At 58.4% G+C, this 18,064-nt stretch overlaps 1 protein-coding gene across 3 annotated transcripts in view; it reads right to left on the bottom strand.

Annotated features, from left to right (window-relative positions):
* Nucleotides 1–14,311: 14,311 nt before the first annotated feature.
* Nucleotides 14,312–18,064, bottom strand: part of KCNIP2 (potassium voltage-gated channel interacting protein 2) — a 122,339-nt gene continuing 118,586 nt past the window's right edge. For all 3 annotated transcript variants that reach the window (XM_065407219.1, XM_065407221.1, XM_065407220.1), the window contains 4 exons: nucleotides 16,983–17,090; nucleotides 16,292–16,396; nucleotides 14,932–14,994; nucleotides 14,312–14,359 (listed from right to left, as the gene is read on the bottom strand). In XM_065407219.1, coding sequence (XP_065263291.1) covers nucleotides 14,312–14,359; nucleotides 14,932–14,994; nucleotides 16,292–16,396; nucleotides 16,983–17,090 — 324 coding nt within the window. The remainder of the gene's footprint in view (nucleotides 14,360–14,931; nucleotides 14,995–16,291; nucleotides 16,397–16,982; nucleotides 17,091–18,064) is intronic.

Raw genomic sequence — 18,064 nt, 5'->3', positions numbered from 1 at the left:
GCTGCCGCCCGCCAGCGCCGCCAGGGACCCCCGCCTGTGCCGGGCCTGGCCCAGCCCTTTGTCTCCGGCTCCCCCGCGCCGACCCGGGCGCCCCAGCCGCCGCTTCCTGTTTATGGGGCCCTGCGCCTGCGCGGGGAACCGGCCCCAACCGGTCCGCGCCGCCCAGCCCGGAGCCGCCCCGCCCGCTCGGGAAGAGACGCCGCCGCCCGGGGGATCTCGCGTCCGCTCCGACAGCGGCCTGGCGCCCCCGAGCCGGCACCGCGGGAGCCGCAGGACTTCTGAGGGGACAACGGACTGAGGAGAAGGTGTTACCTCAGGGGGAACACAGGGAATCAGCCACCTAGCGCGCATGCGTACAGCCTGAGGACCGGAGAGGGGGTGCCACTGCGCATGCCCATCGGGTCAGAGGGGGAGGGGGAAATGAAGTGGCGGCTCACTACGCGTGCGCAGAGACAATAGCGCGCTAGTGCGCATGTCTCGGAGGCCAGAGGGGGAGGGGAGAGGCGGCAGAATGTTAATGCGCAAGCGTCGAGAGGAGAAGGGCACATGCGCAGTTAACTCGCAGCGGTCCGTGTGTTTACTCTGCATACGCGCACGCGCTTCCCGCCCGGGGTAGCCCATGGCGGCTTCGTGAGAGGCCAGCAGCTGGACGGATGGGGTAGCTCAGTGCGCATGTGCAGGGGGAGGAAAGGCGCCGCCCCCCTAAGGCTTGACCCACTTTCCGCAGCCGCCTTGCCCCGCCCCCGAGGCTGGCTGTGTCGCCTGGCGCCGCGCGAGGTCTGCTACCTCTTCCAAGCTAAGCAGGGCCCGGCTGGGTCAGCCCTGGATGGGAGACCCCCACCGCATTGTCCCCTCCTAACCCCCTGCTCGCCTCCCTTTAACCCTGGCCGTTTACACAGGGGAAGAGGAGCACAGACCGAATGCTGACCAAGGGGAACAGCCTGCACAGGACTTACCCAGCCAGTTCTGCCTCCAGCCGAAGTGACAAGACTCACATGCAGCAGGAAGTCCGTTCTCGCAGAGGCTGGGATAGGAAACCCTAAGGCTATGTCTACACTGTGCAGCGTGGGTGCTCCTGGCGACAAAGTAAAACCACAGACACCAGCCTGGTTTGTCAGTCAGGGGGGTGGTTTTTTCCGCCCCCCCGACCGACAAAGGGCAGCGTGGAGGCAGCCTAAGAGTGAGACAGACGAGCGGAGAAGTTACACACAGGTGCTGTAGAGGAGCAGGGACGTTTTCAGGCCAAGCAATGACATTCTTTGAGAAGAGGGTGCGCTGTAAGAACACCAGACTCCTGCTGCCCCATTTGCTATCGCTGGGAGTGAAAATGCAGCATCCGTGGATTGAGAGGAATGTAAATGAGAACTAATGAGGCCTCGGACATTAGGGGCCAGATTCTTCTCTGAGTCTGTATGCAAAGTACAGGTGACAAAGGCTGGAGTTATTCTGAACGTTCATTGCTGTAACTAAACTGTAGGATTGGCACATTTTGCTTCCCTCTTTAGGAATGAGAAGTACAAAGTCCTAAGGGACTCTAGTCTCCCGGGAGAAAGTGAGGTCACAGAGAATATGAGTGACACTGAACTCAATTCTGGTCCCACAAGCCTGGTCTACACTACAGAAATTTACCATTTAAACCTCTTAGAACCCTGGTCCTGGTGGAGTCTCCATCACTGACCATTTTAAAATCAAGATGGGACGTTTTTCTACAAGCTCTGCTCTAGGAATGATTCTGGGGCAGGTCTCTGGCCTGGGCTATGCAGGAGGTCAGACTAGATGATCACCGTTGTCCCTTCTGGCCTTGGGATCGATGAATCTTGTAAAAACACTTATCAACACAAAAGTACTTGAGCTGCTTTTACAGTCTGGGATAGGCTTGATTTACACAAGTCTGAGAACTAGTTCACTCTGGTTTCCGAGCCACTGCAGACATGGACCAATTTAAATGGTTCAATTAGTCCTCCTGCGACTGTCCCACAGTGCACTGCAGGTCCTTTGCAGTCTCCCAGAATCCACTGCTTCTCTTAGGTGTGGGTTAGGTGTGCAGCCAGAAGCTACTGGCACTGAAACAGTTTAGAATGGCGTCTTGTGGATGCAGGGCAATCCTGCTCTGGTTCTTCAACCAGATCAGCACACCTGATTGTTGAATTCATTGAACTGTGCTTAAGCCAGTCCTGTCCAATCACTTCAGTTACAAATAGTTCAGCTCTCCTATAGACAGTGCACCAGCAAAGAGAGAATTAAGCCCAAGCCAGAGGAAGCAGCAAAGCTCCACTCATCTAAGAGAGAACATCCTCAGTTACTTTTAAAATACTCTTTGAACAAGCTGCTCTTAAAAGAAGTTGCCAGCTCCTCTCTGTGCATGGCTTGAAACATAACATTGGGTTCACGGGCTATCGCATAGGGCAGACACATTGTCCTGTGCCCCAAAAAATAACAGGAGTACTTGTGGCACCTTAGAGACTAACAAATTTATTAGAGCATAAGCTTTCGTGGGCTACAACCCACTTCTTACTGGTTAATTTGGGGTGTAAGATTCATAGATTCATAGATTCTAGGACTGGAAGGGACCTCGAGAGGTCATTGAGTCCAGTCCCCTGCCCGCATGGCAGGACCAAATACTGTCTAGACCATCCCTGATAGACATTTATCTAACCTACTCTTAAATATCTCCAGAGATGGAGATTCCACAACCTCCCTAGGCAATTTATTCCAGTGTTTAACCACCCTGACAGTTAGGAACTTTTTCCTAATGTCCAACCTAGACCTCCCTTGCTGCAGTTTAAGCCCATTGCTTCTTGTTCTATCCTTAGAGGCTAAGGTGAACAAGTTTTCTCCCTCCTCCTTATGACACCCTTTTAAATACCTGAAAACTGCTATCATGTCCCCTCTCAGTCTTCTCTTTTCCAAACTAAACAAACCCAATTCTTTCAGCCTTCCTTCATAGGTCATGTTCTCAAGACCTTTAATCATTCTTGTTGCTCTTCTCTGGACCCTTTCCAATTTCTCCACATCTTTCTTGAAATGCGGTGCCCAGAACTGGACACAATACTCCAGCTGAGGCCTAACCAGAGCAGAGTAGAGCGGAAGAATGACTTCTCGTGTCTTGCTCACAACACACCTGTTAATGCATCCCAGAATCATGTTTGCTTTTTTTGCAACAGCATCACACTGTTGACTCATATTTAGCTTGTGGTCCACTATAACCCCTAGATCCCTTTCTGCCATACTCCTTCCTAGACAGTCTCTTCCCATTCTGTATGTGTGAAACTGATTTTTTCTTCCTAAGTGGAGCACTTTGCATTTGTCTTTGTTAAACTTCATCCTGTTTAACTCAGACCATTTCTCCAATTTGTCCAGATCATTTTGAATTATGACCCTGTCCTCCAAAGCAGTTGCAATCCCTCCCAGTTTGGTATCATCCACAAACTTAATAAGCGTACTTTCTATGCCAATATCTAAGTCGTTAATGAAGATATTGAACAGAGCCGGTCCCAAAACAGACCCCTGCGGAACCCCACTCGTTATGCCTTTCCAGCAGGATTGGGAACCATTAATAACAACTCTCTGAGTACGGTTATCCAGCCAGTTATGCACCCACCTTATAGTAGCCCCATCTAAATTGTATTTGCCTAGTTTATCGATAAGAATATCATGCAAGACCTTATCAAATGCCTTACTTAAGTCTAGGTATACCACATCCACAGCTTCTCCCTTATCCACAAGACTCGTTATCCTATCGAAGAAAGCTATCAGATTGGTTTGACATGATTTGTTCTTTACAAATCCATGCTGGCTGTTCCCTATCACCTTACCACCTTCCAAGTGTTTGCAGATGATTTCCTTAATTACTTGCTCCATTATCTTCCCTGGCACAGAAGTTAAACTAACTGGTCTGTGGTTTCCTGGGTTGTTTTTATTTCCCTTTTTATAGATGGGCACTATATTTGCCCTTTTCCAGTCTTCTGGAATCTCTCCCGTCTCCCATGATTTTCCAAAGATAATAGCTAGAGGCTCAGATACCTCCTCTATTAGCTCCTTGAGTATTCTAGGATGCATTTCATCAGGCCCTGGTGACTTGCAGGCATCTAACTTTTCTAAGTGATTTTTAACTTGTTCTTTTTTTATTTTATCTGCTAAACCTACACCCTTCCCATTAGCATTCACTATATTAGGCATTCCTTCAGACTTCTCGGTGAAGACCGAAACAAAGAAGTCATTAAGCATCTCTGCCATTTCCAAGTTTCCTGTTACTGTTTCTCCCTCTTCACTAAGCAGTGGGCCTACCCTGTCTTTGGTCTTCCTCTTGCTTCTAATGTATTGATAAAAAGTCTTCTTGTTTCCCTTTATTCCTGTAGCTAGTTTGAGCTCATTTTGTGCCTTGGCCTTTCTAATCTTGCCCCTGCATTCCTGTGTTGTTTGCCTATATTCATCCTTTGTAATCTGTCCTAGTTTCCATTTTTTATATGACTCCTTTTTGTTTTTTAGATCATGCAAGATCTCGTGGTTAAGCCAAGGTGGTCTTTTGCCACATTTTCTATCTTTCCAAACCAGCGGAATAGCTTGCTTTTGGGATCATGAACAGAGAACTTTGTAAAAGGAATATTAGTTATCTGTATGACAGCACCTGGGACCCCACTGTGCACACACACCCAGCAAGAGACTCACTGTAATGAAGAGCTCACGGTCTAAATAGACAGGACAGGCAAAGAGTGGGAGGGGAAACTGAAGCACAGCCATGGAGTGACTTCCCCAAGGTCACAGGTCAATGACAGAGCCAAGAATAAAATCCAGGTCTCCTGACGCTCAGTCCAATGCCCTATCCACTAGGCAGTGCTACTTCTCAGGATAGCAAGAAGCCAACACACTTTGAAAATATAATGAACTAAAATGAAGAGCTTCAGTTACAGGATCAAATGAACCTGAAAAGATAGAGATGGGTAACAGGTTTCACAGGAGCAACTGAAGGATCTGGGGCATGATGCTTGAATTCCTCAGCGCTTGAAACCCCATAAAGACAAAAAACAAGGAGCGGGCATGAGGCGACAGGAAAATACCCTGTTTCAGCTTTCTGCATGTCTGTTCCTTGGCGGGCAATCGACATGTATCCAGGAGGAAACAGCTGATTGGCAACCCTGAGTTTAAGTAGGGTCAGGGGAACAGGTGTGTTCCATGTAAATATGTGACATTGGAGAAAGCGAGTTCTCTTGGGTTGAGTTCATCCTGGTAAAGCTAGTGTTATTCATGGTATACAGACAGAGAAGTAGATTTAAAAAAAAAAACCACTTGCTTGAAAGTTGCAACGTGGCACTATTTTATTTCTGAGAATTCAGAAGGAGAACATACAAGAACCCAGAAACAGAGAGAGAGAAAGCAGACTGCTCCCTAAGGCAGAGAGAGACACAACTCATCCAATTTTGCTTTTAAGGAGGCTCTTTCCAGACAACTATCTGCTGACACACTTTGCTACAGACCCCTCTAGCCTGCAAGCTGGACCAGGGAACCCCCATGCCCCCTTCTTGAGGTGATAGTTTGCAATTCCAGATGTCCTAAATACACCACAGCTAGAAATTATAACTAATCTACACAAGTTACAGTTGTCTATAGTTTACCTATACTTTATGAATTTGTGACATGGAGGCCATAGGTCAAATCCACTGTACTTCTAGGGGAAATTAATTTTCCTGTAGCAGCAGTAAAAACCCAGGCTAGCCTGAAACGTTCTCAAGCTGTGGTCTGCAGAATAAAATCTGCAGAATAAAAGCAACGGGGTTAGGGAGTTGGGAGGAGTCTCCTGAGAGGTTCGCTGTCATGAAATGCAAGAGGCTGACAACTCAGAGTCCAATGCCAACTCTCCATCAAGTGTGTCCAGATTACACCTATAACTTGTCTTTAGACAGTTGATTCATGCCAGCCAGGCGGGGATGACCTCTCCGCCGCTAGTAGCAGCTGAGGTCCCCGGAGGATCTATTTTTGGACCATCACCATTTGTCTTGTAGGCTGATGGCTTTGGTGCCTATCATTTTTCTGCAGCCAGCAGCCCATCTTGTTTGCTGGTGGTGACTCCCCATTAGATAATCATTCACCCTGCTGAGAGACCTATGGGCGGACATGCACCTGGAGACAAAGTGCAGGTTCACTGGAGCCACAGGTTCATCAATACCCTTGGGGAGAGAACAGAAAAAGGAGCAACGGTACTGCGGCGTTGGTTCCTGGCTCCCTAGGCCGCTGTAATTCCTTCCCTCAGGGCTGGCAAATGCCTTCTGCTAATCAATAGCACGCTCAGGCTTCGGCTGCGGCCCCTGTGCAGCAATTTCGAGCTGACCTCCAAGCCATGCAGTAGTTTGAGTGTCACCCCCCCACACACACACTGCCTGCAAAATGGAAGCTGGCAAACAGCTGTGAGCCAGTGCGAACATCACTGTGTTCTGCACAGCTACAGGCGTCAGCTGGGGGATTCTCTCCCAGGCATAGCTTAGTGGCATGGGACACATACAGCAACGTCAGTGCTTTCTCGGCAGGCAACTCTGCCACGTGGATGCGCCCTGGCATCGTTATTTATACAGGAAATACAGTTAAACCTCAGCAGCATTAAACTCACCAGCTCCACAGGAACTTGGCTGGCCACCCACCTTCCCCCTTCATTATCTAGGAAGCAGACTCTCAGCCCTCTCCAGAGACCCTCTCAAACAGGGGCTTCTGCGGCATGCAGTGCTTAATTTGTGCCAGGGCTGAGCCCCGGCACCTCTGGGTCTGGCAGTTCAGAGCCCCGGCACCTCTGGGTCTGGCAGTTCAGAGCCCCGGCACCTCTGGGCCTGGCACATCAGTTATGAAACTAAAAAAATTTGCTTGAGCCCCGGCACGTCTTTCATTACAAATTAAGCTGTGGCACCATGTCCAGAAAGTCAGACCAAGGGGGTGTACGGGAAACAATTTCCAGAGTGCTGGAGCCTTCAGAGAGCACCTTGTTAGCCACCCCAGGTCAAGCACCCTTGCTGACCACAGCTGTGGCAGCATGGCCTGGGGAGAGAGGCAGGCGAATGCAGCGCGCTTCACCCTCTTGTTCCAGGCAGAGAACCAGCTGCTGATCAGCTCATGCAATAGTGTCAGCTGCAGGAATTAGTAGTTATCTGAGCCATCCAGAGGCCCCAGCCAAGAACAGGCCCCCCTTGTGGCCGATGCTGTGCAAATGCAGAGACAGTCCCTGTCCCAGACTGCTCCCGCTTAGACAGGACGGACAATGGGCAGGAGGGGAAACAGAAGAAGTGATTTGCCCAGCAGCTCAGTGGCAGAGCAAGGACAAGAACTCACAGCTCCTGACTACCAGGCCAGCGCCTGTTCCATTAGACCCCATTCGCGGTCTGGCTTTAGTCTCTTTGTAAAGCTCCATGCGCATCTTCCCCAGAGAATTATTTCTCATTTCCGTAGGGGTGGGTTGTCAAGTGCTGACCTGGCTCACGGTGGCTGCTCAGCTGGTGAGCGGGGGTCTGCAAGTAGCCAGGGAAAGTGGGGGGGAGGGATAACTCAGTGGTTTGAGCATTGGCCTGCTAAACCCAGGGTTGTGAGTTCAATCCTTGAGGGGGCCACTTAGGGATCTGGGGCAAAATCAAAATTGGTCCTGCTAGTGAAGGCAGGGGGCTGGACTCAATGACCTTCCCTTCCAGTTCTAGGAGATGGGATATCTCCATTAATTTATTTATTTTTATTTATAAAGTCTGCTGGAGGAGAGCAAAAATAACCTCACAGAGCAGAAAAGGCCCCAGCTGGGGCTCCAGCCCCTCTGTCAGCCCCTGCCTACCCAAGCTCCCCCCGCTGGCCTTTCTCAGAGCCCTTCCCCCAACACCGGTGCCAGGGCAGGCTGGTCTGAGCTTAACCCCTTGTTCCCCGGGGTCAGGCCGCAGCCCTGCCCCCATGCTACAGAAGGGGGGCTAGCTGGGCCGTTCAGCTGCATGCAGCGCTTTACGGTCTGCCATCGCCTGCGGCAGGGCACCGGCCCCCATCCTGGCAGGGGGCGGACCCAAGGAGCTAAGAGGGCCCTGTGGGTTTGGGGTGCTGAGGAGGTGTTTTCGCATCCCTCTGCCACAAGAGGGCACTCTGAGCCAGCCCATGGCAGGCCCGGCTCTAGGTCCCATTGGCCAAGCTGGGCAGGGTGTGAAGGGCCTGGCCTGGCCTGGCCCGGTTCACGGCCAGAGCACCCCAAGAAAGGGGGATGGAGCTGCCCCGGGAGCGAGAGCTGGGCCGCCCACAAACTAGCCTTGCCAGGCCGCTCCCAGCATCCCAACTGCCAGCCCCCCACGGCCCCAGCCACGCTCACAGGGGCAGTCACCGTCACACACACACCCCCCCCCCCGCCCTGCGCCCACAGCCCAGCTGGAGCTCCAGGGGGCAGGGGAGAGATGAGCGGAAAGCCACCCCCACCTAACCCACCTCCATGCTGCCGGGACGGCTCCCCAGTCCCCTGGCCTGTGCGCCCCAGGCGCTGCCACCCCCCACCCCCAGATGTGCATCCTGCATGCTCCCTTCCCCCTCACACCAGCTCCTGGCTGGGCCTGACCCGTCTGCCCCCTCCCGATCTCTGCACAGGCCTTTGGAAAAACCAGAGACCAGCTCCCTGTCTGTCCCCCCCAAATCCATTCCCTTGGGGGGTTCACAGGCCCAGGATAGGGGGGGGGGTCAGGCTGCTGGGAGGCTGCCCTCGCCCTGCTGACAGGACTAGCAAGGCCCAGCGATCAGCCCGGCCGTCGGACGGAAATCTGCTGAGCAGGAACGCTTGTTTGCCAGTATGCGCCCGGCTAGGTGCTGGAACTAGGGCGCAGGGGGCTGCAGCACCCCCTGGGCGTGAAGTGGTTTCCTTTATATACAGGGTTTAGAGTTTGGTTCAATGGCTCTCAGCACCCCCACTATAAAAAATGTTCCAGCCCCCCAGTGTGCCTGGGACATGAGAACATGGGCCATAGACGGTCCCCGTCCCGGACCCTGCTGGGTCATGGAGCCCAGCCCCTATCGCAGCAACCCCGTCGGAGCAGCCCCTTCCTAGACATCACAAGCTCCATCTTAAAGCTAGTTCGGGTGTTTGCCCCACTGCTCCCAGGAGGAGGCTGTTCCAGCCCCTCACCCCTCCAGTGATTAGAAGCCTGCTGCTCCGCTCCAGCCTGAATTGCTCACAGCCGGTTTATCCCCGTTCATTGTTGGGCCGACATTGTCCCTCAGCTCCAGCAGCGCTTCCCCGCCGTCGGATTTCGAACGCGCAAGCGGGGCCCGCTCGGCCGTTCAGAACAAGCCAAACTCTGCTCTGGTACAGCGATGCTGGGCGCTGGCCATGGCAGTCCCAGTGCTGCAGCCATCCCTGTAGCGTTGCTGCCGTGGTGCAAGGACGAGCCCGGCCAAGCCGCCAGACGCTCACGGCTGGCTGCCTCCTCCTGCCATGCCAGATGCTGGTTTTAGTGCTCACGCTGAAGTGGTGCTGCGGGCATGTGGCCTTGAGCTGGGCATGCCCCCGCCCCCTGGCAGCAGAGCTGTTCCCTTAGCCTCCGCGTGTAAGCACAGCGCTGCATGTCCCCACTCAGCCTCGCGGCCCGGCTCTGCGCCTGCGCCCGCGCCCAGTAGAATTCAGCTCTTTTGAACCTGGGGGACCAGAACTGGACACATGGTCCAGCCGCCATCTTAGCGTCAGCATCTCAGCCAGTCTGCCCTCCTGCATACCGCAGGCCACAGCCCCTCCTCTGGGGTTTCCAGCGGATGAGACCCAGCTTAGAGCGGGAATTTTAACCCGTCCCGCCTGAGCCAGGCGCTCCCGGCGGGGGTGCAGTAAGCGCTGGTGTCAGGTGGCTGCCCCAGGCGCTGAACCTCCCACCAGCTCATGGGGATGCAGGGCTGATGGCTGCCCAGAGGTTCTGGGGGGGCTGGGGCAAAACCTGACCCTAAGGCCACCCCCCTTCCAAAAACCTACAGTGCAGAGTAAACGAAATAGTGTAAGAAGGGGGCAGGGGTCAAAGAGGGCCGAGGCCTGTGGGGTTGCTGCCCTCCCCCCCGCCAGGGCTAGGGGGCTGTGTCCCACATGTAGCCAGGGGGCTGCTCCCAGTCCTGCCTCTCCCTGAGCTCTGGGCCCTCCCACCCCCCAGATGCCATTCCTACTTCCCGGTGCTCGGCCTGATGGGTCGCCTCAGGCCAACACAACGATGCCAGTGGGGCGACGGGCACCTGAGGTGGGCGAGTCCTTCCCTGCACTAGTTATGGCAGCTCCCGGCGCTGATGGTGCCACGACGCCATGCGCCACGTCACGACACCACTCACGCACCCTTCCGCCATTTGGGGGGGCCCTGTGTAAACTGCCCCTTTGGTCCTCCCCCACACAGCCCCGTGGCCACCCCCAGGATCGAATCGGGGCCCTTCACTACGGCAAGCATGAGCTGCTACAGCTGGAGCCGCAGCTCCAAGTGGCCTCAGCTGGGGCTGGGACGGACTCGGCCCTGCGTGGCTCGGGCCTCAGGGTGGGGGCACCCGGTAGGTTAGACTTGCTCCCTGCGCACGGGTGAATCAAGGGCCTTTCCAAGGCCCCCAGCCAGGCGTCACCATCGCACCGTGGGCACCTGCAGCGTCTCCCCCCGTGAAGCCCCTGCACATGCCCGCGTGGGCCCGACACCTCCAGCAGTGCCCTGCAGCGCCCCTGGCAGCCCCAGCGCTGGAGAGGGGTCTTGGAAGGCAGGAGCGCTGCCCGGGGTGGTGTGCCGAGCCCCGCACCCACCCCCAGAGCACCCCCCCCAACCAACCCCTGTCCCGCCAGGTTCTAGCCGGGACCCCCCGTCCAGGTAGCACTCTATGGCTGGGCCCCCTGCCTCCCCGCCCCACAGATGCCCAGACACAGCAGCGTGGTGCATAGCGACTGTGGTTGGATTTTATTGTACTTTTGATCATTGTTATTATACAAAATATACAGAGTTGAAAATGCAAAGCAGCTAGTGGGGCCCAGCGCCCCGGTGTGGGGCACACGCCATGTGGCCAGGTGCGGGGCAGGGCACTGGCGCTGAACGCTGTCGCACGGGGCAGGAGAGGAGCAAGAGGGCAGCCGAAAGGACAATGCTCCCCTCCAACCCAGAGCGACCCCAGCCCCACCAGGTGGAAGGGGGCGGGGCTGTCTGGATGAGAGTGAGGCTCAGCCCCACCCACAAAGGGGCCCTCGCTCAGGCTAGCGGCGTGGGAATGTGAGGGGGGGGTGCCGGGGCTCTGGGGTGGGGGGGAGAGCTGGGGCAGGGCCAGGGGGATGGAACGAAGGAACATTAAAAACCCGTCCGGACAGCGAGATCTCTGGGGCAGGAGGATGAGGGAGCATTGTCGGCCATGGTCCGGGAGCCGGACCCTGCTGGGGAACGGCTCGCGGGGCATAGGAGGGAGCCCCGGCTGCCCAGCCTGCAGAAAGCCCTGAAGGGGTCACAGGGGAACGGTCCTGCCCCGGGCCTAGAGCATGCGGGGCTTGAGCACCAGCGACCTGTGGGGCGGAGGCTGGCGCCAGCCTCCTAGTTTGTCCCCATCTAGGGACAGGGTCCCATGCAAAGGGCGGCTCCAGCCCGGAGCGTTTCCTTTGCTAATCAGCAGCGGCCCCCACAAGCCCTCCCGCCTCCCCCCCCGCTTGGGTGCTGCTAAGATGGCTCCAGCCCAGCCCTTGGCTACCGCTCCCTGACGAAGAGGCTGCAGCTTGGGCAGCCGGGCTGGGTGGGTTATCTGCCCCTGTGCACCACCTGAGCTCTAGCGGCACAGGGCCCAGTGCTCCCCTTCCCATACCCAGGCCGAGAGCCATGCAGGCTTGGCAGGGAATGATCCGACAAAGCCAGTGGTGATGGCTGGCCAGGGCCGTCTGCTGCCCTGGGCTCCGGCAGACCCGTCTTTCCCAGCTGATGGGCCCTGGTCACGGAGCTGCTTCCCCGGGGAGATTCCCCAGGCTGCCTCTGGCTCTGCCTTGTGCCGCACCCCCTCAGCCCTGACAGCAGCGCTCAACCCACCGCTCCCACCACTGCCGAGGCCTGCCAGGCTAGGAGCACGTGGAGCCCGCCTCCCTGCCCAGATGAACAGCTCCACTCAGCTATCAGGAATGGGGAGCAGGCCCCAGCCTGAGGGACAGGGGGACAGAGCCCGGGAAGCGCCTTGGCGCAGCATGCAATTGACTTGTGGAACTTGCCGCTGCAGGAGATTGTAATGGCAGCTGGCTCAGCACGGCTCCAACAAGGCCATCGCTGTGACCAGGAACCGCGTCTGCAGAGAGCATTACAGCGGCTGTGGCATCTCAGAGCCAGGGCTGGAGCTAATCTGCAGCCGGGGACCGGAGGCACCTGCCCCATGTGCAGGGCAGGAGATGGGGCCACATCTTCCTCTGAAGCCCCAGGACACTGGCCACTGCTGGTGATAAAATATCCTCGGGGACGGCTGTGCTGCCCCTTGGGGGCGCTAGGGAGTGACACCCCTGTCATCAAAGGGACCCCAGGGACCAGGCTGCCAGGCTGTCTCTGGCGGCGCTGGCTGGGCTGTGATGCCTAGGAAGGGCAAGCACTGGCCACGCACAAGCCCCGTGGCTCTCTCTGGCTCCCAGCCTGTCCTGCCCCATGTCAGCCCAAGGCAGACGGCCAGCTGGCTGCCGAGCTCTTCCCCCCTCAACCAGCGCGAACCCGATCTTCTGCCCAGCTCACGGCGTCGTCTCACTTCTGGGCTTCTCTGGGACCCTCTGTGCAGCCCCCCGGCTCCCATCACCCGCCCGCGTCGGCCTGAGCACAGGGGCCCCCAGCAGCTGCCTGAGCGACACCCTCTGGGCTCCTAGCCCCTTCCTCCATCTGGGGTGCAGCCTTGGCCCCACTTTGCTCAGGGCTGGGGGGGTGAGATCTCAGCAGCTGTGCGGGGGAGGCCCCAGAGCCACCCACTGGCCCTGCCGTGTGCCGCCCGCTGCGACTGACCGGAGCGAAGTGGCAGTGAGGAGCCGCAGGCAGGAAAGAAGCAGGTTGTGCCTAGATCCAGCAGAGAGCAGGGCCTGGGAGCAACAGAGCGCAAGGAACTGAAGAGCTGGTCAAAGAGGCTGGCCATGACTGGACTCTCTGCTTCTCCAATACACCCCCCCCACACTACCGGGTGATACCCCTGGGGCTAACCTGGGCCAGGCCAGGCCCCTCCGTTAGATGATTTAAGGGAAACATTTCACCCAGGCACAAAGTGCCAGCTGGATTCCTGGTGCCTGATGCCCCCTCTGCCCCCAGCCGTCCCGGAGAGGCTGGGCAAGCTGCCCCACAGTTCATCTGTGCTCGGTGCCCGCCACGCTAACCCGCCCTCCCAGCCAAGCCCCTCTGCCACGAGCCGCGGGGCCCACCGAGCGGCCGGGACGTGGTGCAAGACCGGCGCCTCCTGGCTCGGCCCCGACAGTCACTGCCCCAGCGCTCCCGATGGGACGGAGGCCTCGTGGTGAAAGGCTTCCCGGCCCATTCCCCAGCCACTCACCGCCCCGGGCTCTCGGGGCCACCTCATTCCCCAGTCGCTGGCCAAGCCCAGCCCAGCCTCCTGCTCCCGACGCCTAACACAGGCCACCACCCCGCTAGCGCTCAGGGACGTGCCCAGCCTGCCTGCCTCCTCCAGGGGATCCGGGCACCGCCCCTCTGCCCACCCCCCCTCGGAGAAGGCGGAAGCAGCAGAGGGCATCTCCCTGCCCCAGCGCCGCGGGCGGGGTGACGGCCCCCGTGATGGACGGCGATGGGGACTGGCCCAGGTTTGACGAAAGCACCTGGAACCGGTGGGTGTGGGACACATGCCGCCCCCTGCTGGCAATGGCTGGAGCTGCGGAGGAACCCATGCGCAGGCCATCCAGATGGCGTCCTGGAGCTGGGGCCAGAGAAGAGGGAGGGAAGGGAGCCAGCTCTGAAGCCTCCAGAGCGGGGGGTCACTGTGAACCGGGGTGCGGGAGCTGCTTGCTGCGCGGTGGATGCCTAGCAGGACGGGGTGGGTGCTGTCCGGAGCCAGGCAGCTCCGCTTCCCCGCTATGGGCGTAGGAAGGTCCGTTTGGGCCCAGATGCCCCGGGACAGCGCTTGCCTTCTGCCAGGCTGTGCCCATGCTCCGCCCCCAGGAGCAGCTGCCCCATGGCAGGCAGAGCCACAGCTAGCCCCAGGGCAAGGGAAGGTCCCTTCATCGTAGGTGCCGCCACCGTGTCTCCCGGAGACGAAATCCTTCCCCTGTGGCGCCGTCAAGCCCGTTTCAGGGGGGCTGGCAGCCAGGACGGGAGGGTCTCGGAGGAAGAGACGAGAGAGAAGCAGGAGCTTGGCCCGGTGGCGGGGCCGGCGGAGGCTAGATTACGTTGTCGAAGAGCTGCATGGATCTCATGATGTTCTCGTCCTGCAGGGGTGGAGGAGGAGATGCATCCGCTGGCCTGGCTCTCCCCCCAACTGCACCCTGCACCCCAAACTCGAACCCACGCTCAGTGGGTCTGCTGGGACCTCGACTCCGACAGCAAAACCCGTGTCTAGGGTCCAGTGCCCCCCAGGCAGAGGGTCCCCACTCACCGAGCTGTCCTGGCACCCCCCAGAGCACCAAGCTGGCATGCTGCGGCTAAGGCCAAGGCTTGTGGGCAAAGCGCTGGGGCCCTTTAAAGGCTGAGAAGAGAGGGCGCCCCCGGCTGTACGTCTCGTTGGAAAGGTGACATTTGGCCCTGCGCCCACTGGCACTACACCAGGCTACTGGCTCTTAGGGGAGTGCACCGGGCCCTGCCCCACTTCCCACACAGTCCTGGGGCCCCTCAGAGGTCTCTCATCCAAGCACGGGTCCTGCCCGGCCTCGCTTAGCTTCTCAGTTCTGGGAGGAGCAGCTGGGCAGCAGTGCCCAGGAGGCTCCGGGCAGGGGCAGGGGCACTGCGGGGTGAGGAGCCGAGCGGGAGAAGGGCCCGGCCCAGGAATGAGCTGTGACTTTACCTTCTGACACGACTCGATGAACTCCTCGATTGTGACCACCCCGTCCTTATTCCGGTCCATCTTCTGCAAACAGACCCAGCGTCACGGAGCCGGCAGCGGGTCCAGAGACAGGGGGAGAGGCTGCATGTGCCCAACAGGGGACAGCCCCTCACTCTGATCCCTGCCAGGGGGACAGTGCCCCCCACTCTGATCCCCACTCGAGGGGGACAGCGCCCCCCCACTCTGATCCCCTCCCGAGGGGGACAGCGCCCCACACTCTGATCCCCTCCCGAGGGGGACAGCCCCCCCACTCTGATCCCTGCCAGGGGGACAGTGCCCCCCACTCTGATCCCCTCCCGAGGGGGACAGCGCCCCCCACTCTGATCCCTGCCAGGGGGACAGTGCCCCCCACTCTGATCCCCTCCCGAGGGGGACAGTGCCCCCCACTCTGATCCCTGCCAGGGGGACAGCGCCCCCCACTCTGATCCCTGCCAGGGGGACAGTGCCCCCCACTCTGATCCCCACTCGAGGGGGACAGCGCCCCCCACTCTGATCCCCTCCCGAGGGGGACAGCGCCCCCCACTCTGATCCCCTCCCGAGGGGGACAGCCCCCCCACTCTGATCCCTGCCAGGGGGACAGTGCCCCCCACTCTGATCCCCTCCCGAGGGGGACAGCGCCCCCCACTCCGATCCCTGCCAGGGGGACAGCGGCCCCCACTCTGATCCCCACCCGAGGGGGACAGCCCCCCCCACTCTGATCCCACAGGGAATCCCTCCTGTGTGGGCTGCATTTGGACAAAGAGGAGGCGACATCCCCAGCAGCCCAAGCAGCATCTGCCCAGGATGGGGCTTTCCGTGGGCTGAGAGAGCGCAGGGTGCCCCCCAGGTCTAAACCCCAAAGCCCTGTCCTGGGCAGATCCAGGTGAGCACAGGGTTAATCTCAGGGGAGGAGGCAGGTCTGTGGGTAACAAAGCCCAGGGGTACTCCAGGATCCTCGTTAATTCCCCCAGGAAATGAGAAGGGAGCTCACAGCTCCCGCTTCAGGGCGCCAGCCAGTGGCAGGAGGGGTTCGGGTTGGGAGCCTGCCAGGGGGCAGCTCACCCACAGGGAGGAGCCCGGCACCTCCCTCAGCATGGAGCCAGGACGCTGGGCTGGATGGAGCCTGGGTCTGATCTGGGCCTATGATCCCCTGGGGCTTTCCCCCTTTGGGGCAGCGTGGACAGAGGAGGGGTCCACCTGGGGCTTCCCCCCTCCGTCTCTCTATGCTGCTCTGAGCAATCTCTCCTTTGCCCTTCCATCCCCAGCCCCCTGGGCCCTTCCTCTGGTCACTGACTCCTCTCCCTGCTCCCAGAGGGACCCCCGAACCGGCTCCACGTCTCACCTGGAAAAAGTTCTCCACGTGCTCCCGGGGGGCCTCCTCACGCATGGCCGGATACGTGTATTTGCCCATCATGTCGTAGATAGATTTCATGATGTCCAGCATTTCCTGGAGGGAGGGGCCCAGAACCGAACAATTAGCAGCACTCGCCCCACAGAGAGGCCCCCATGCCCCTCTGCGGGAGGCACCTGGGCCCTCCCACCTCACCCATCAGCTGGGGACGCTCTGGGCAGCTTCTGGTGCCAGCCAAGGGAGCCAGAGACCCCCGGGAGGGGGTCAATCAAGTGACATGGCAGGATTGCAACCCCTTCCCCCTGCCAGGGAGAGACACAAGGAGCTGGGGGGCCCAGGCTGGAAACTGATTATTGCCCCCCACAGCTCTGCTGATGCCCCTCAGTCCCGACCCGCAGCCCCCTGCTAGCCCAGCCCTGTGCTCCCCCCCCAAAACTCTGCCGGAGCCCCTCAATCCCGACCCGCAGCCCCCTGCTAGCCCAGCCCTGGGCTCTTCCCCCCCCAACCCCCAGGTCTGCCGGTGCCCCTCAATCCCGACCCGCAGCTCCCAGCTCTGGCTCCCGCTACCTCTGCTGAAGCCCCTCAGTCCTGCCCCCCGAGCCCTACATCTCCTGAGATGAAGTGGCCCAGCAGTGTCAGTGTTTCCCAGTTCTCCCCCCGGCTCCCATCTCTCTCACACCACCTCTTTGGTGATGCAGCCGTCTTTGTTCAGGTCATAGAGGTTGAAGGCCCAGCTGAGCCGGTCGTCTGTGGTGCCTCGGAGAATCACGGACAAACCGGCCACGAAGTCCTGTGGAGAATCGGGGGTTACAAGGACAGACGCTCTCACAAGACCCTGGGCCGTCAGGGTACAGAGCATAAGAAGGGCCAGACAGGCTCAGACCAGCAGCCCCCCTAGCCTAGTGTCCTGTCTTGGACAGCAGCCGGTGTCAGATGCTTCAGAGGGAGCGAACAGAGCAGGGTATTTTCAGGTGACCCTGAGAACACCCCAATGCCAGCTGGCCCGCTGATGTCATGATATGTACCCATCAGGCGGTAACGTAGCACTGTAAAACGAACAACTCGCTGATCATGAATATTCTTGTGTGATGTCTGAACGGTGCCCCCACAAAGGGCTGCATAGCTCTGTGCTGGAGAGAGGTTCTCGAGATGTACCTGGCATGCACCGCCTAAACCACGCCTGCTGCGATTCCGTTTCCAATCGCATCACCTGGCACTTCGCAACATGGGATTTCAGCTGCCCCTTGTCACCCAGTCTCCCAGTTTTGTGAGATCCCCTTGTAACTCTTCGCAGGCTGCCTTGGACTTTACCATGAGTAATTTTGCATAGTCTGCAAATGTTGCCAGCTCACTGTTTACCCCTTTTTCCAGATAATTTATGAATATGTTGAATAGGTGTCCCCCCTGGGGACACCACTATTTACCTCTCTCCAGTCTGAAAACTGACCCTTTGATCTCATTAAACTGGGTGACTGGGCAACAAAATGGCAGATGAAATTCAGTGTTGATAAATGCAAAATGATGCTGTCATGGAGTGTGGGGGAGGCAAGGCCCAGCACCCCCAGCTTCCTGTGATTCACCATGACTCTCAGCCAGCCAGTAAAACAGAAGGTTTATTTAGACGACAGGAACACAGTCCAAGACAGGTCTTGCAGGTACAGACAACAGGACCCCCTCAGTCAGGTCCATCTTGGGGGGCCAGGGGAGGCCAGGAGGTCTGTCTGGCCTCCTCTCCATTTCCCCAGCCAGCTCCAAACTTAAACT

This window comes from Emys orbicularis, chromosome 7 (assembly GCF_028017835.1).
Source record: "Emys orbicularis isolate rEmyOrb1 chromosome 7, rEmyOrb1.hap1, whole genome shotgun sequence".
NCBI lineage: Eukaryota > Metazoa > Chordata > Testudines > Emydidae > Emys > Emys orbicularis.
This window is presented reverse-complemented; position numbering and strand designations above follow the sequence as displayed.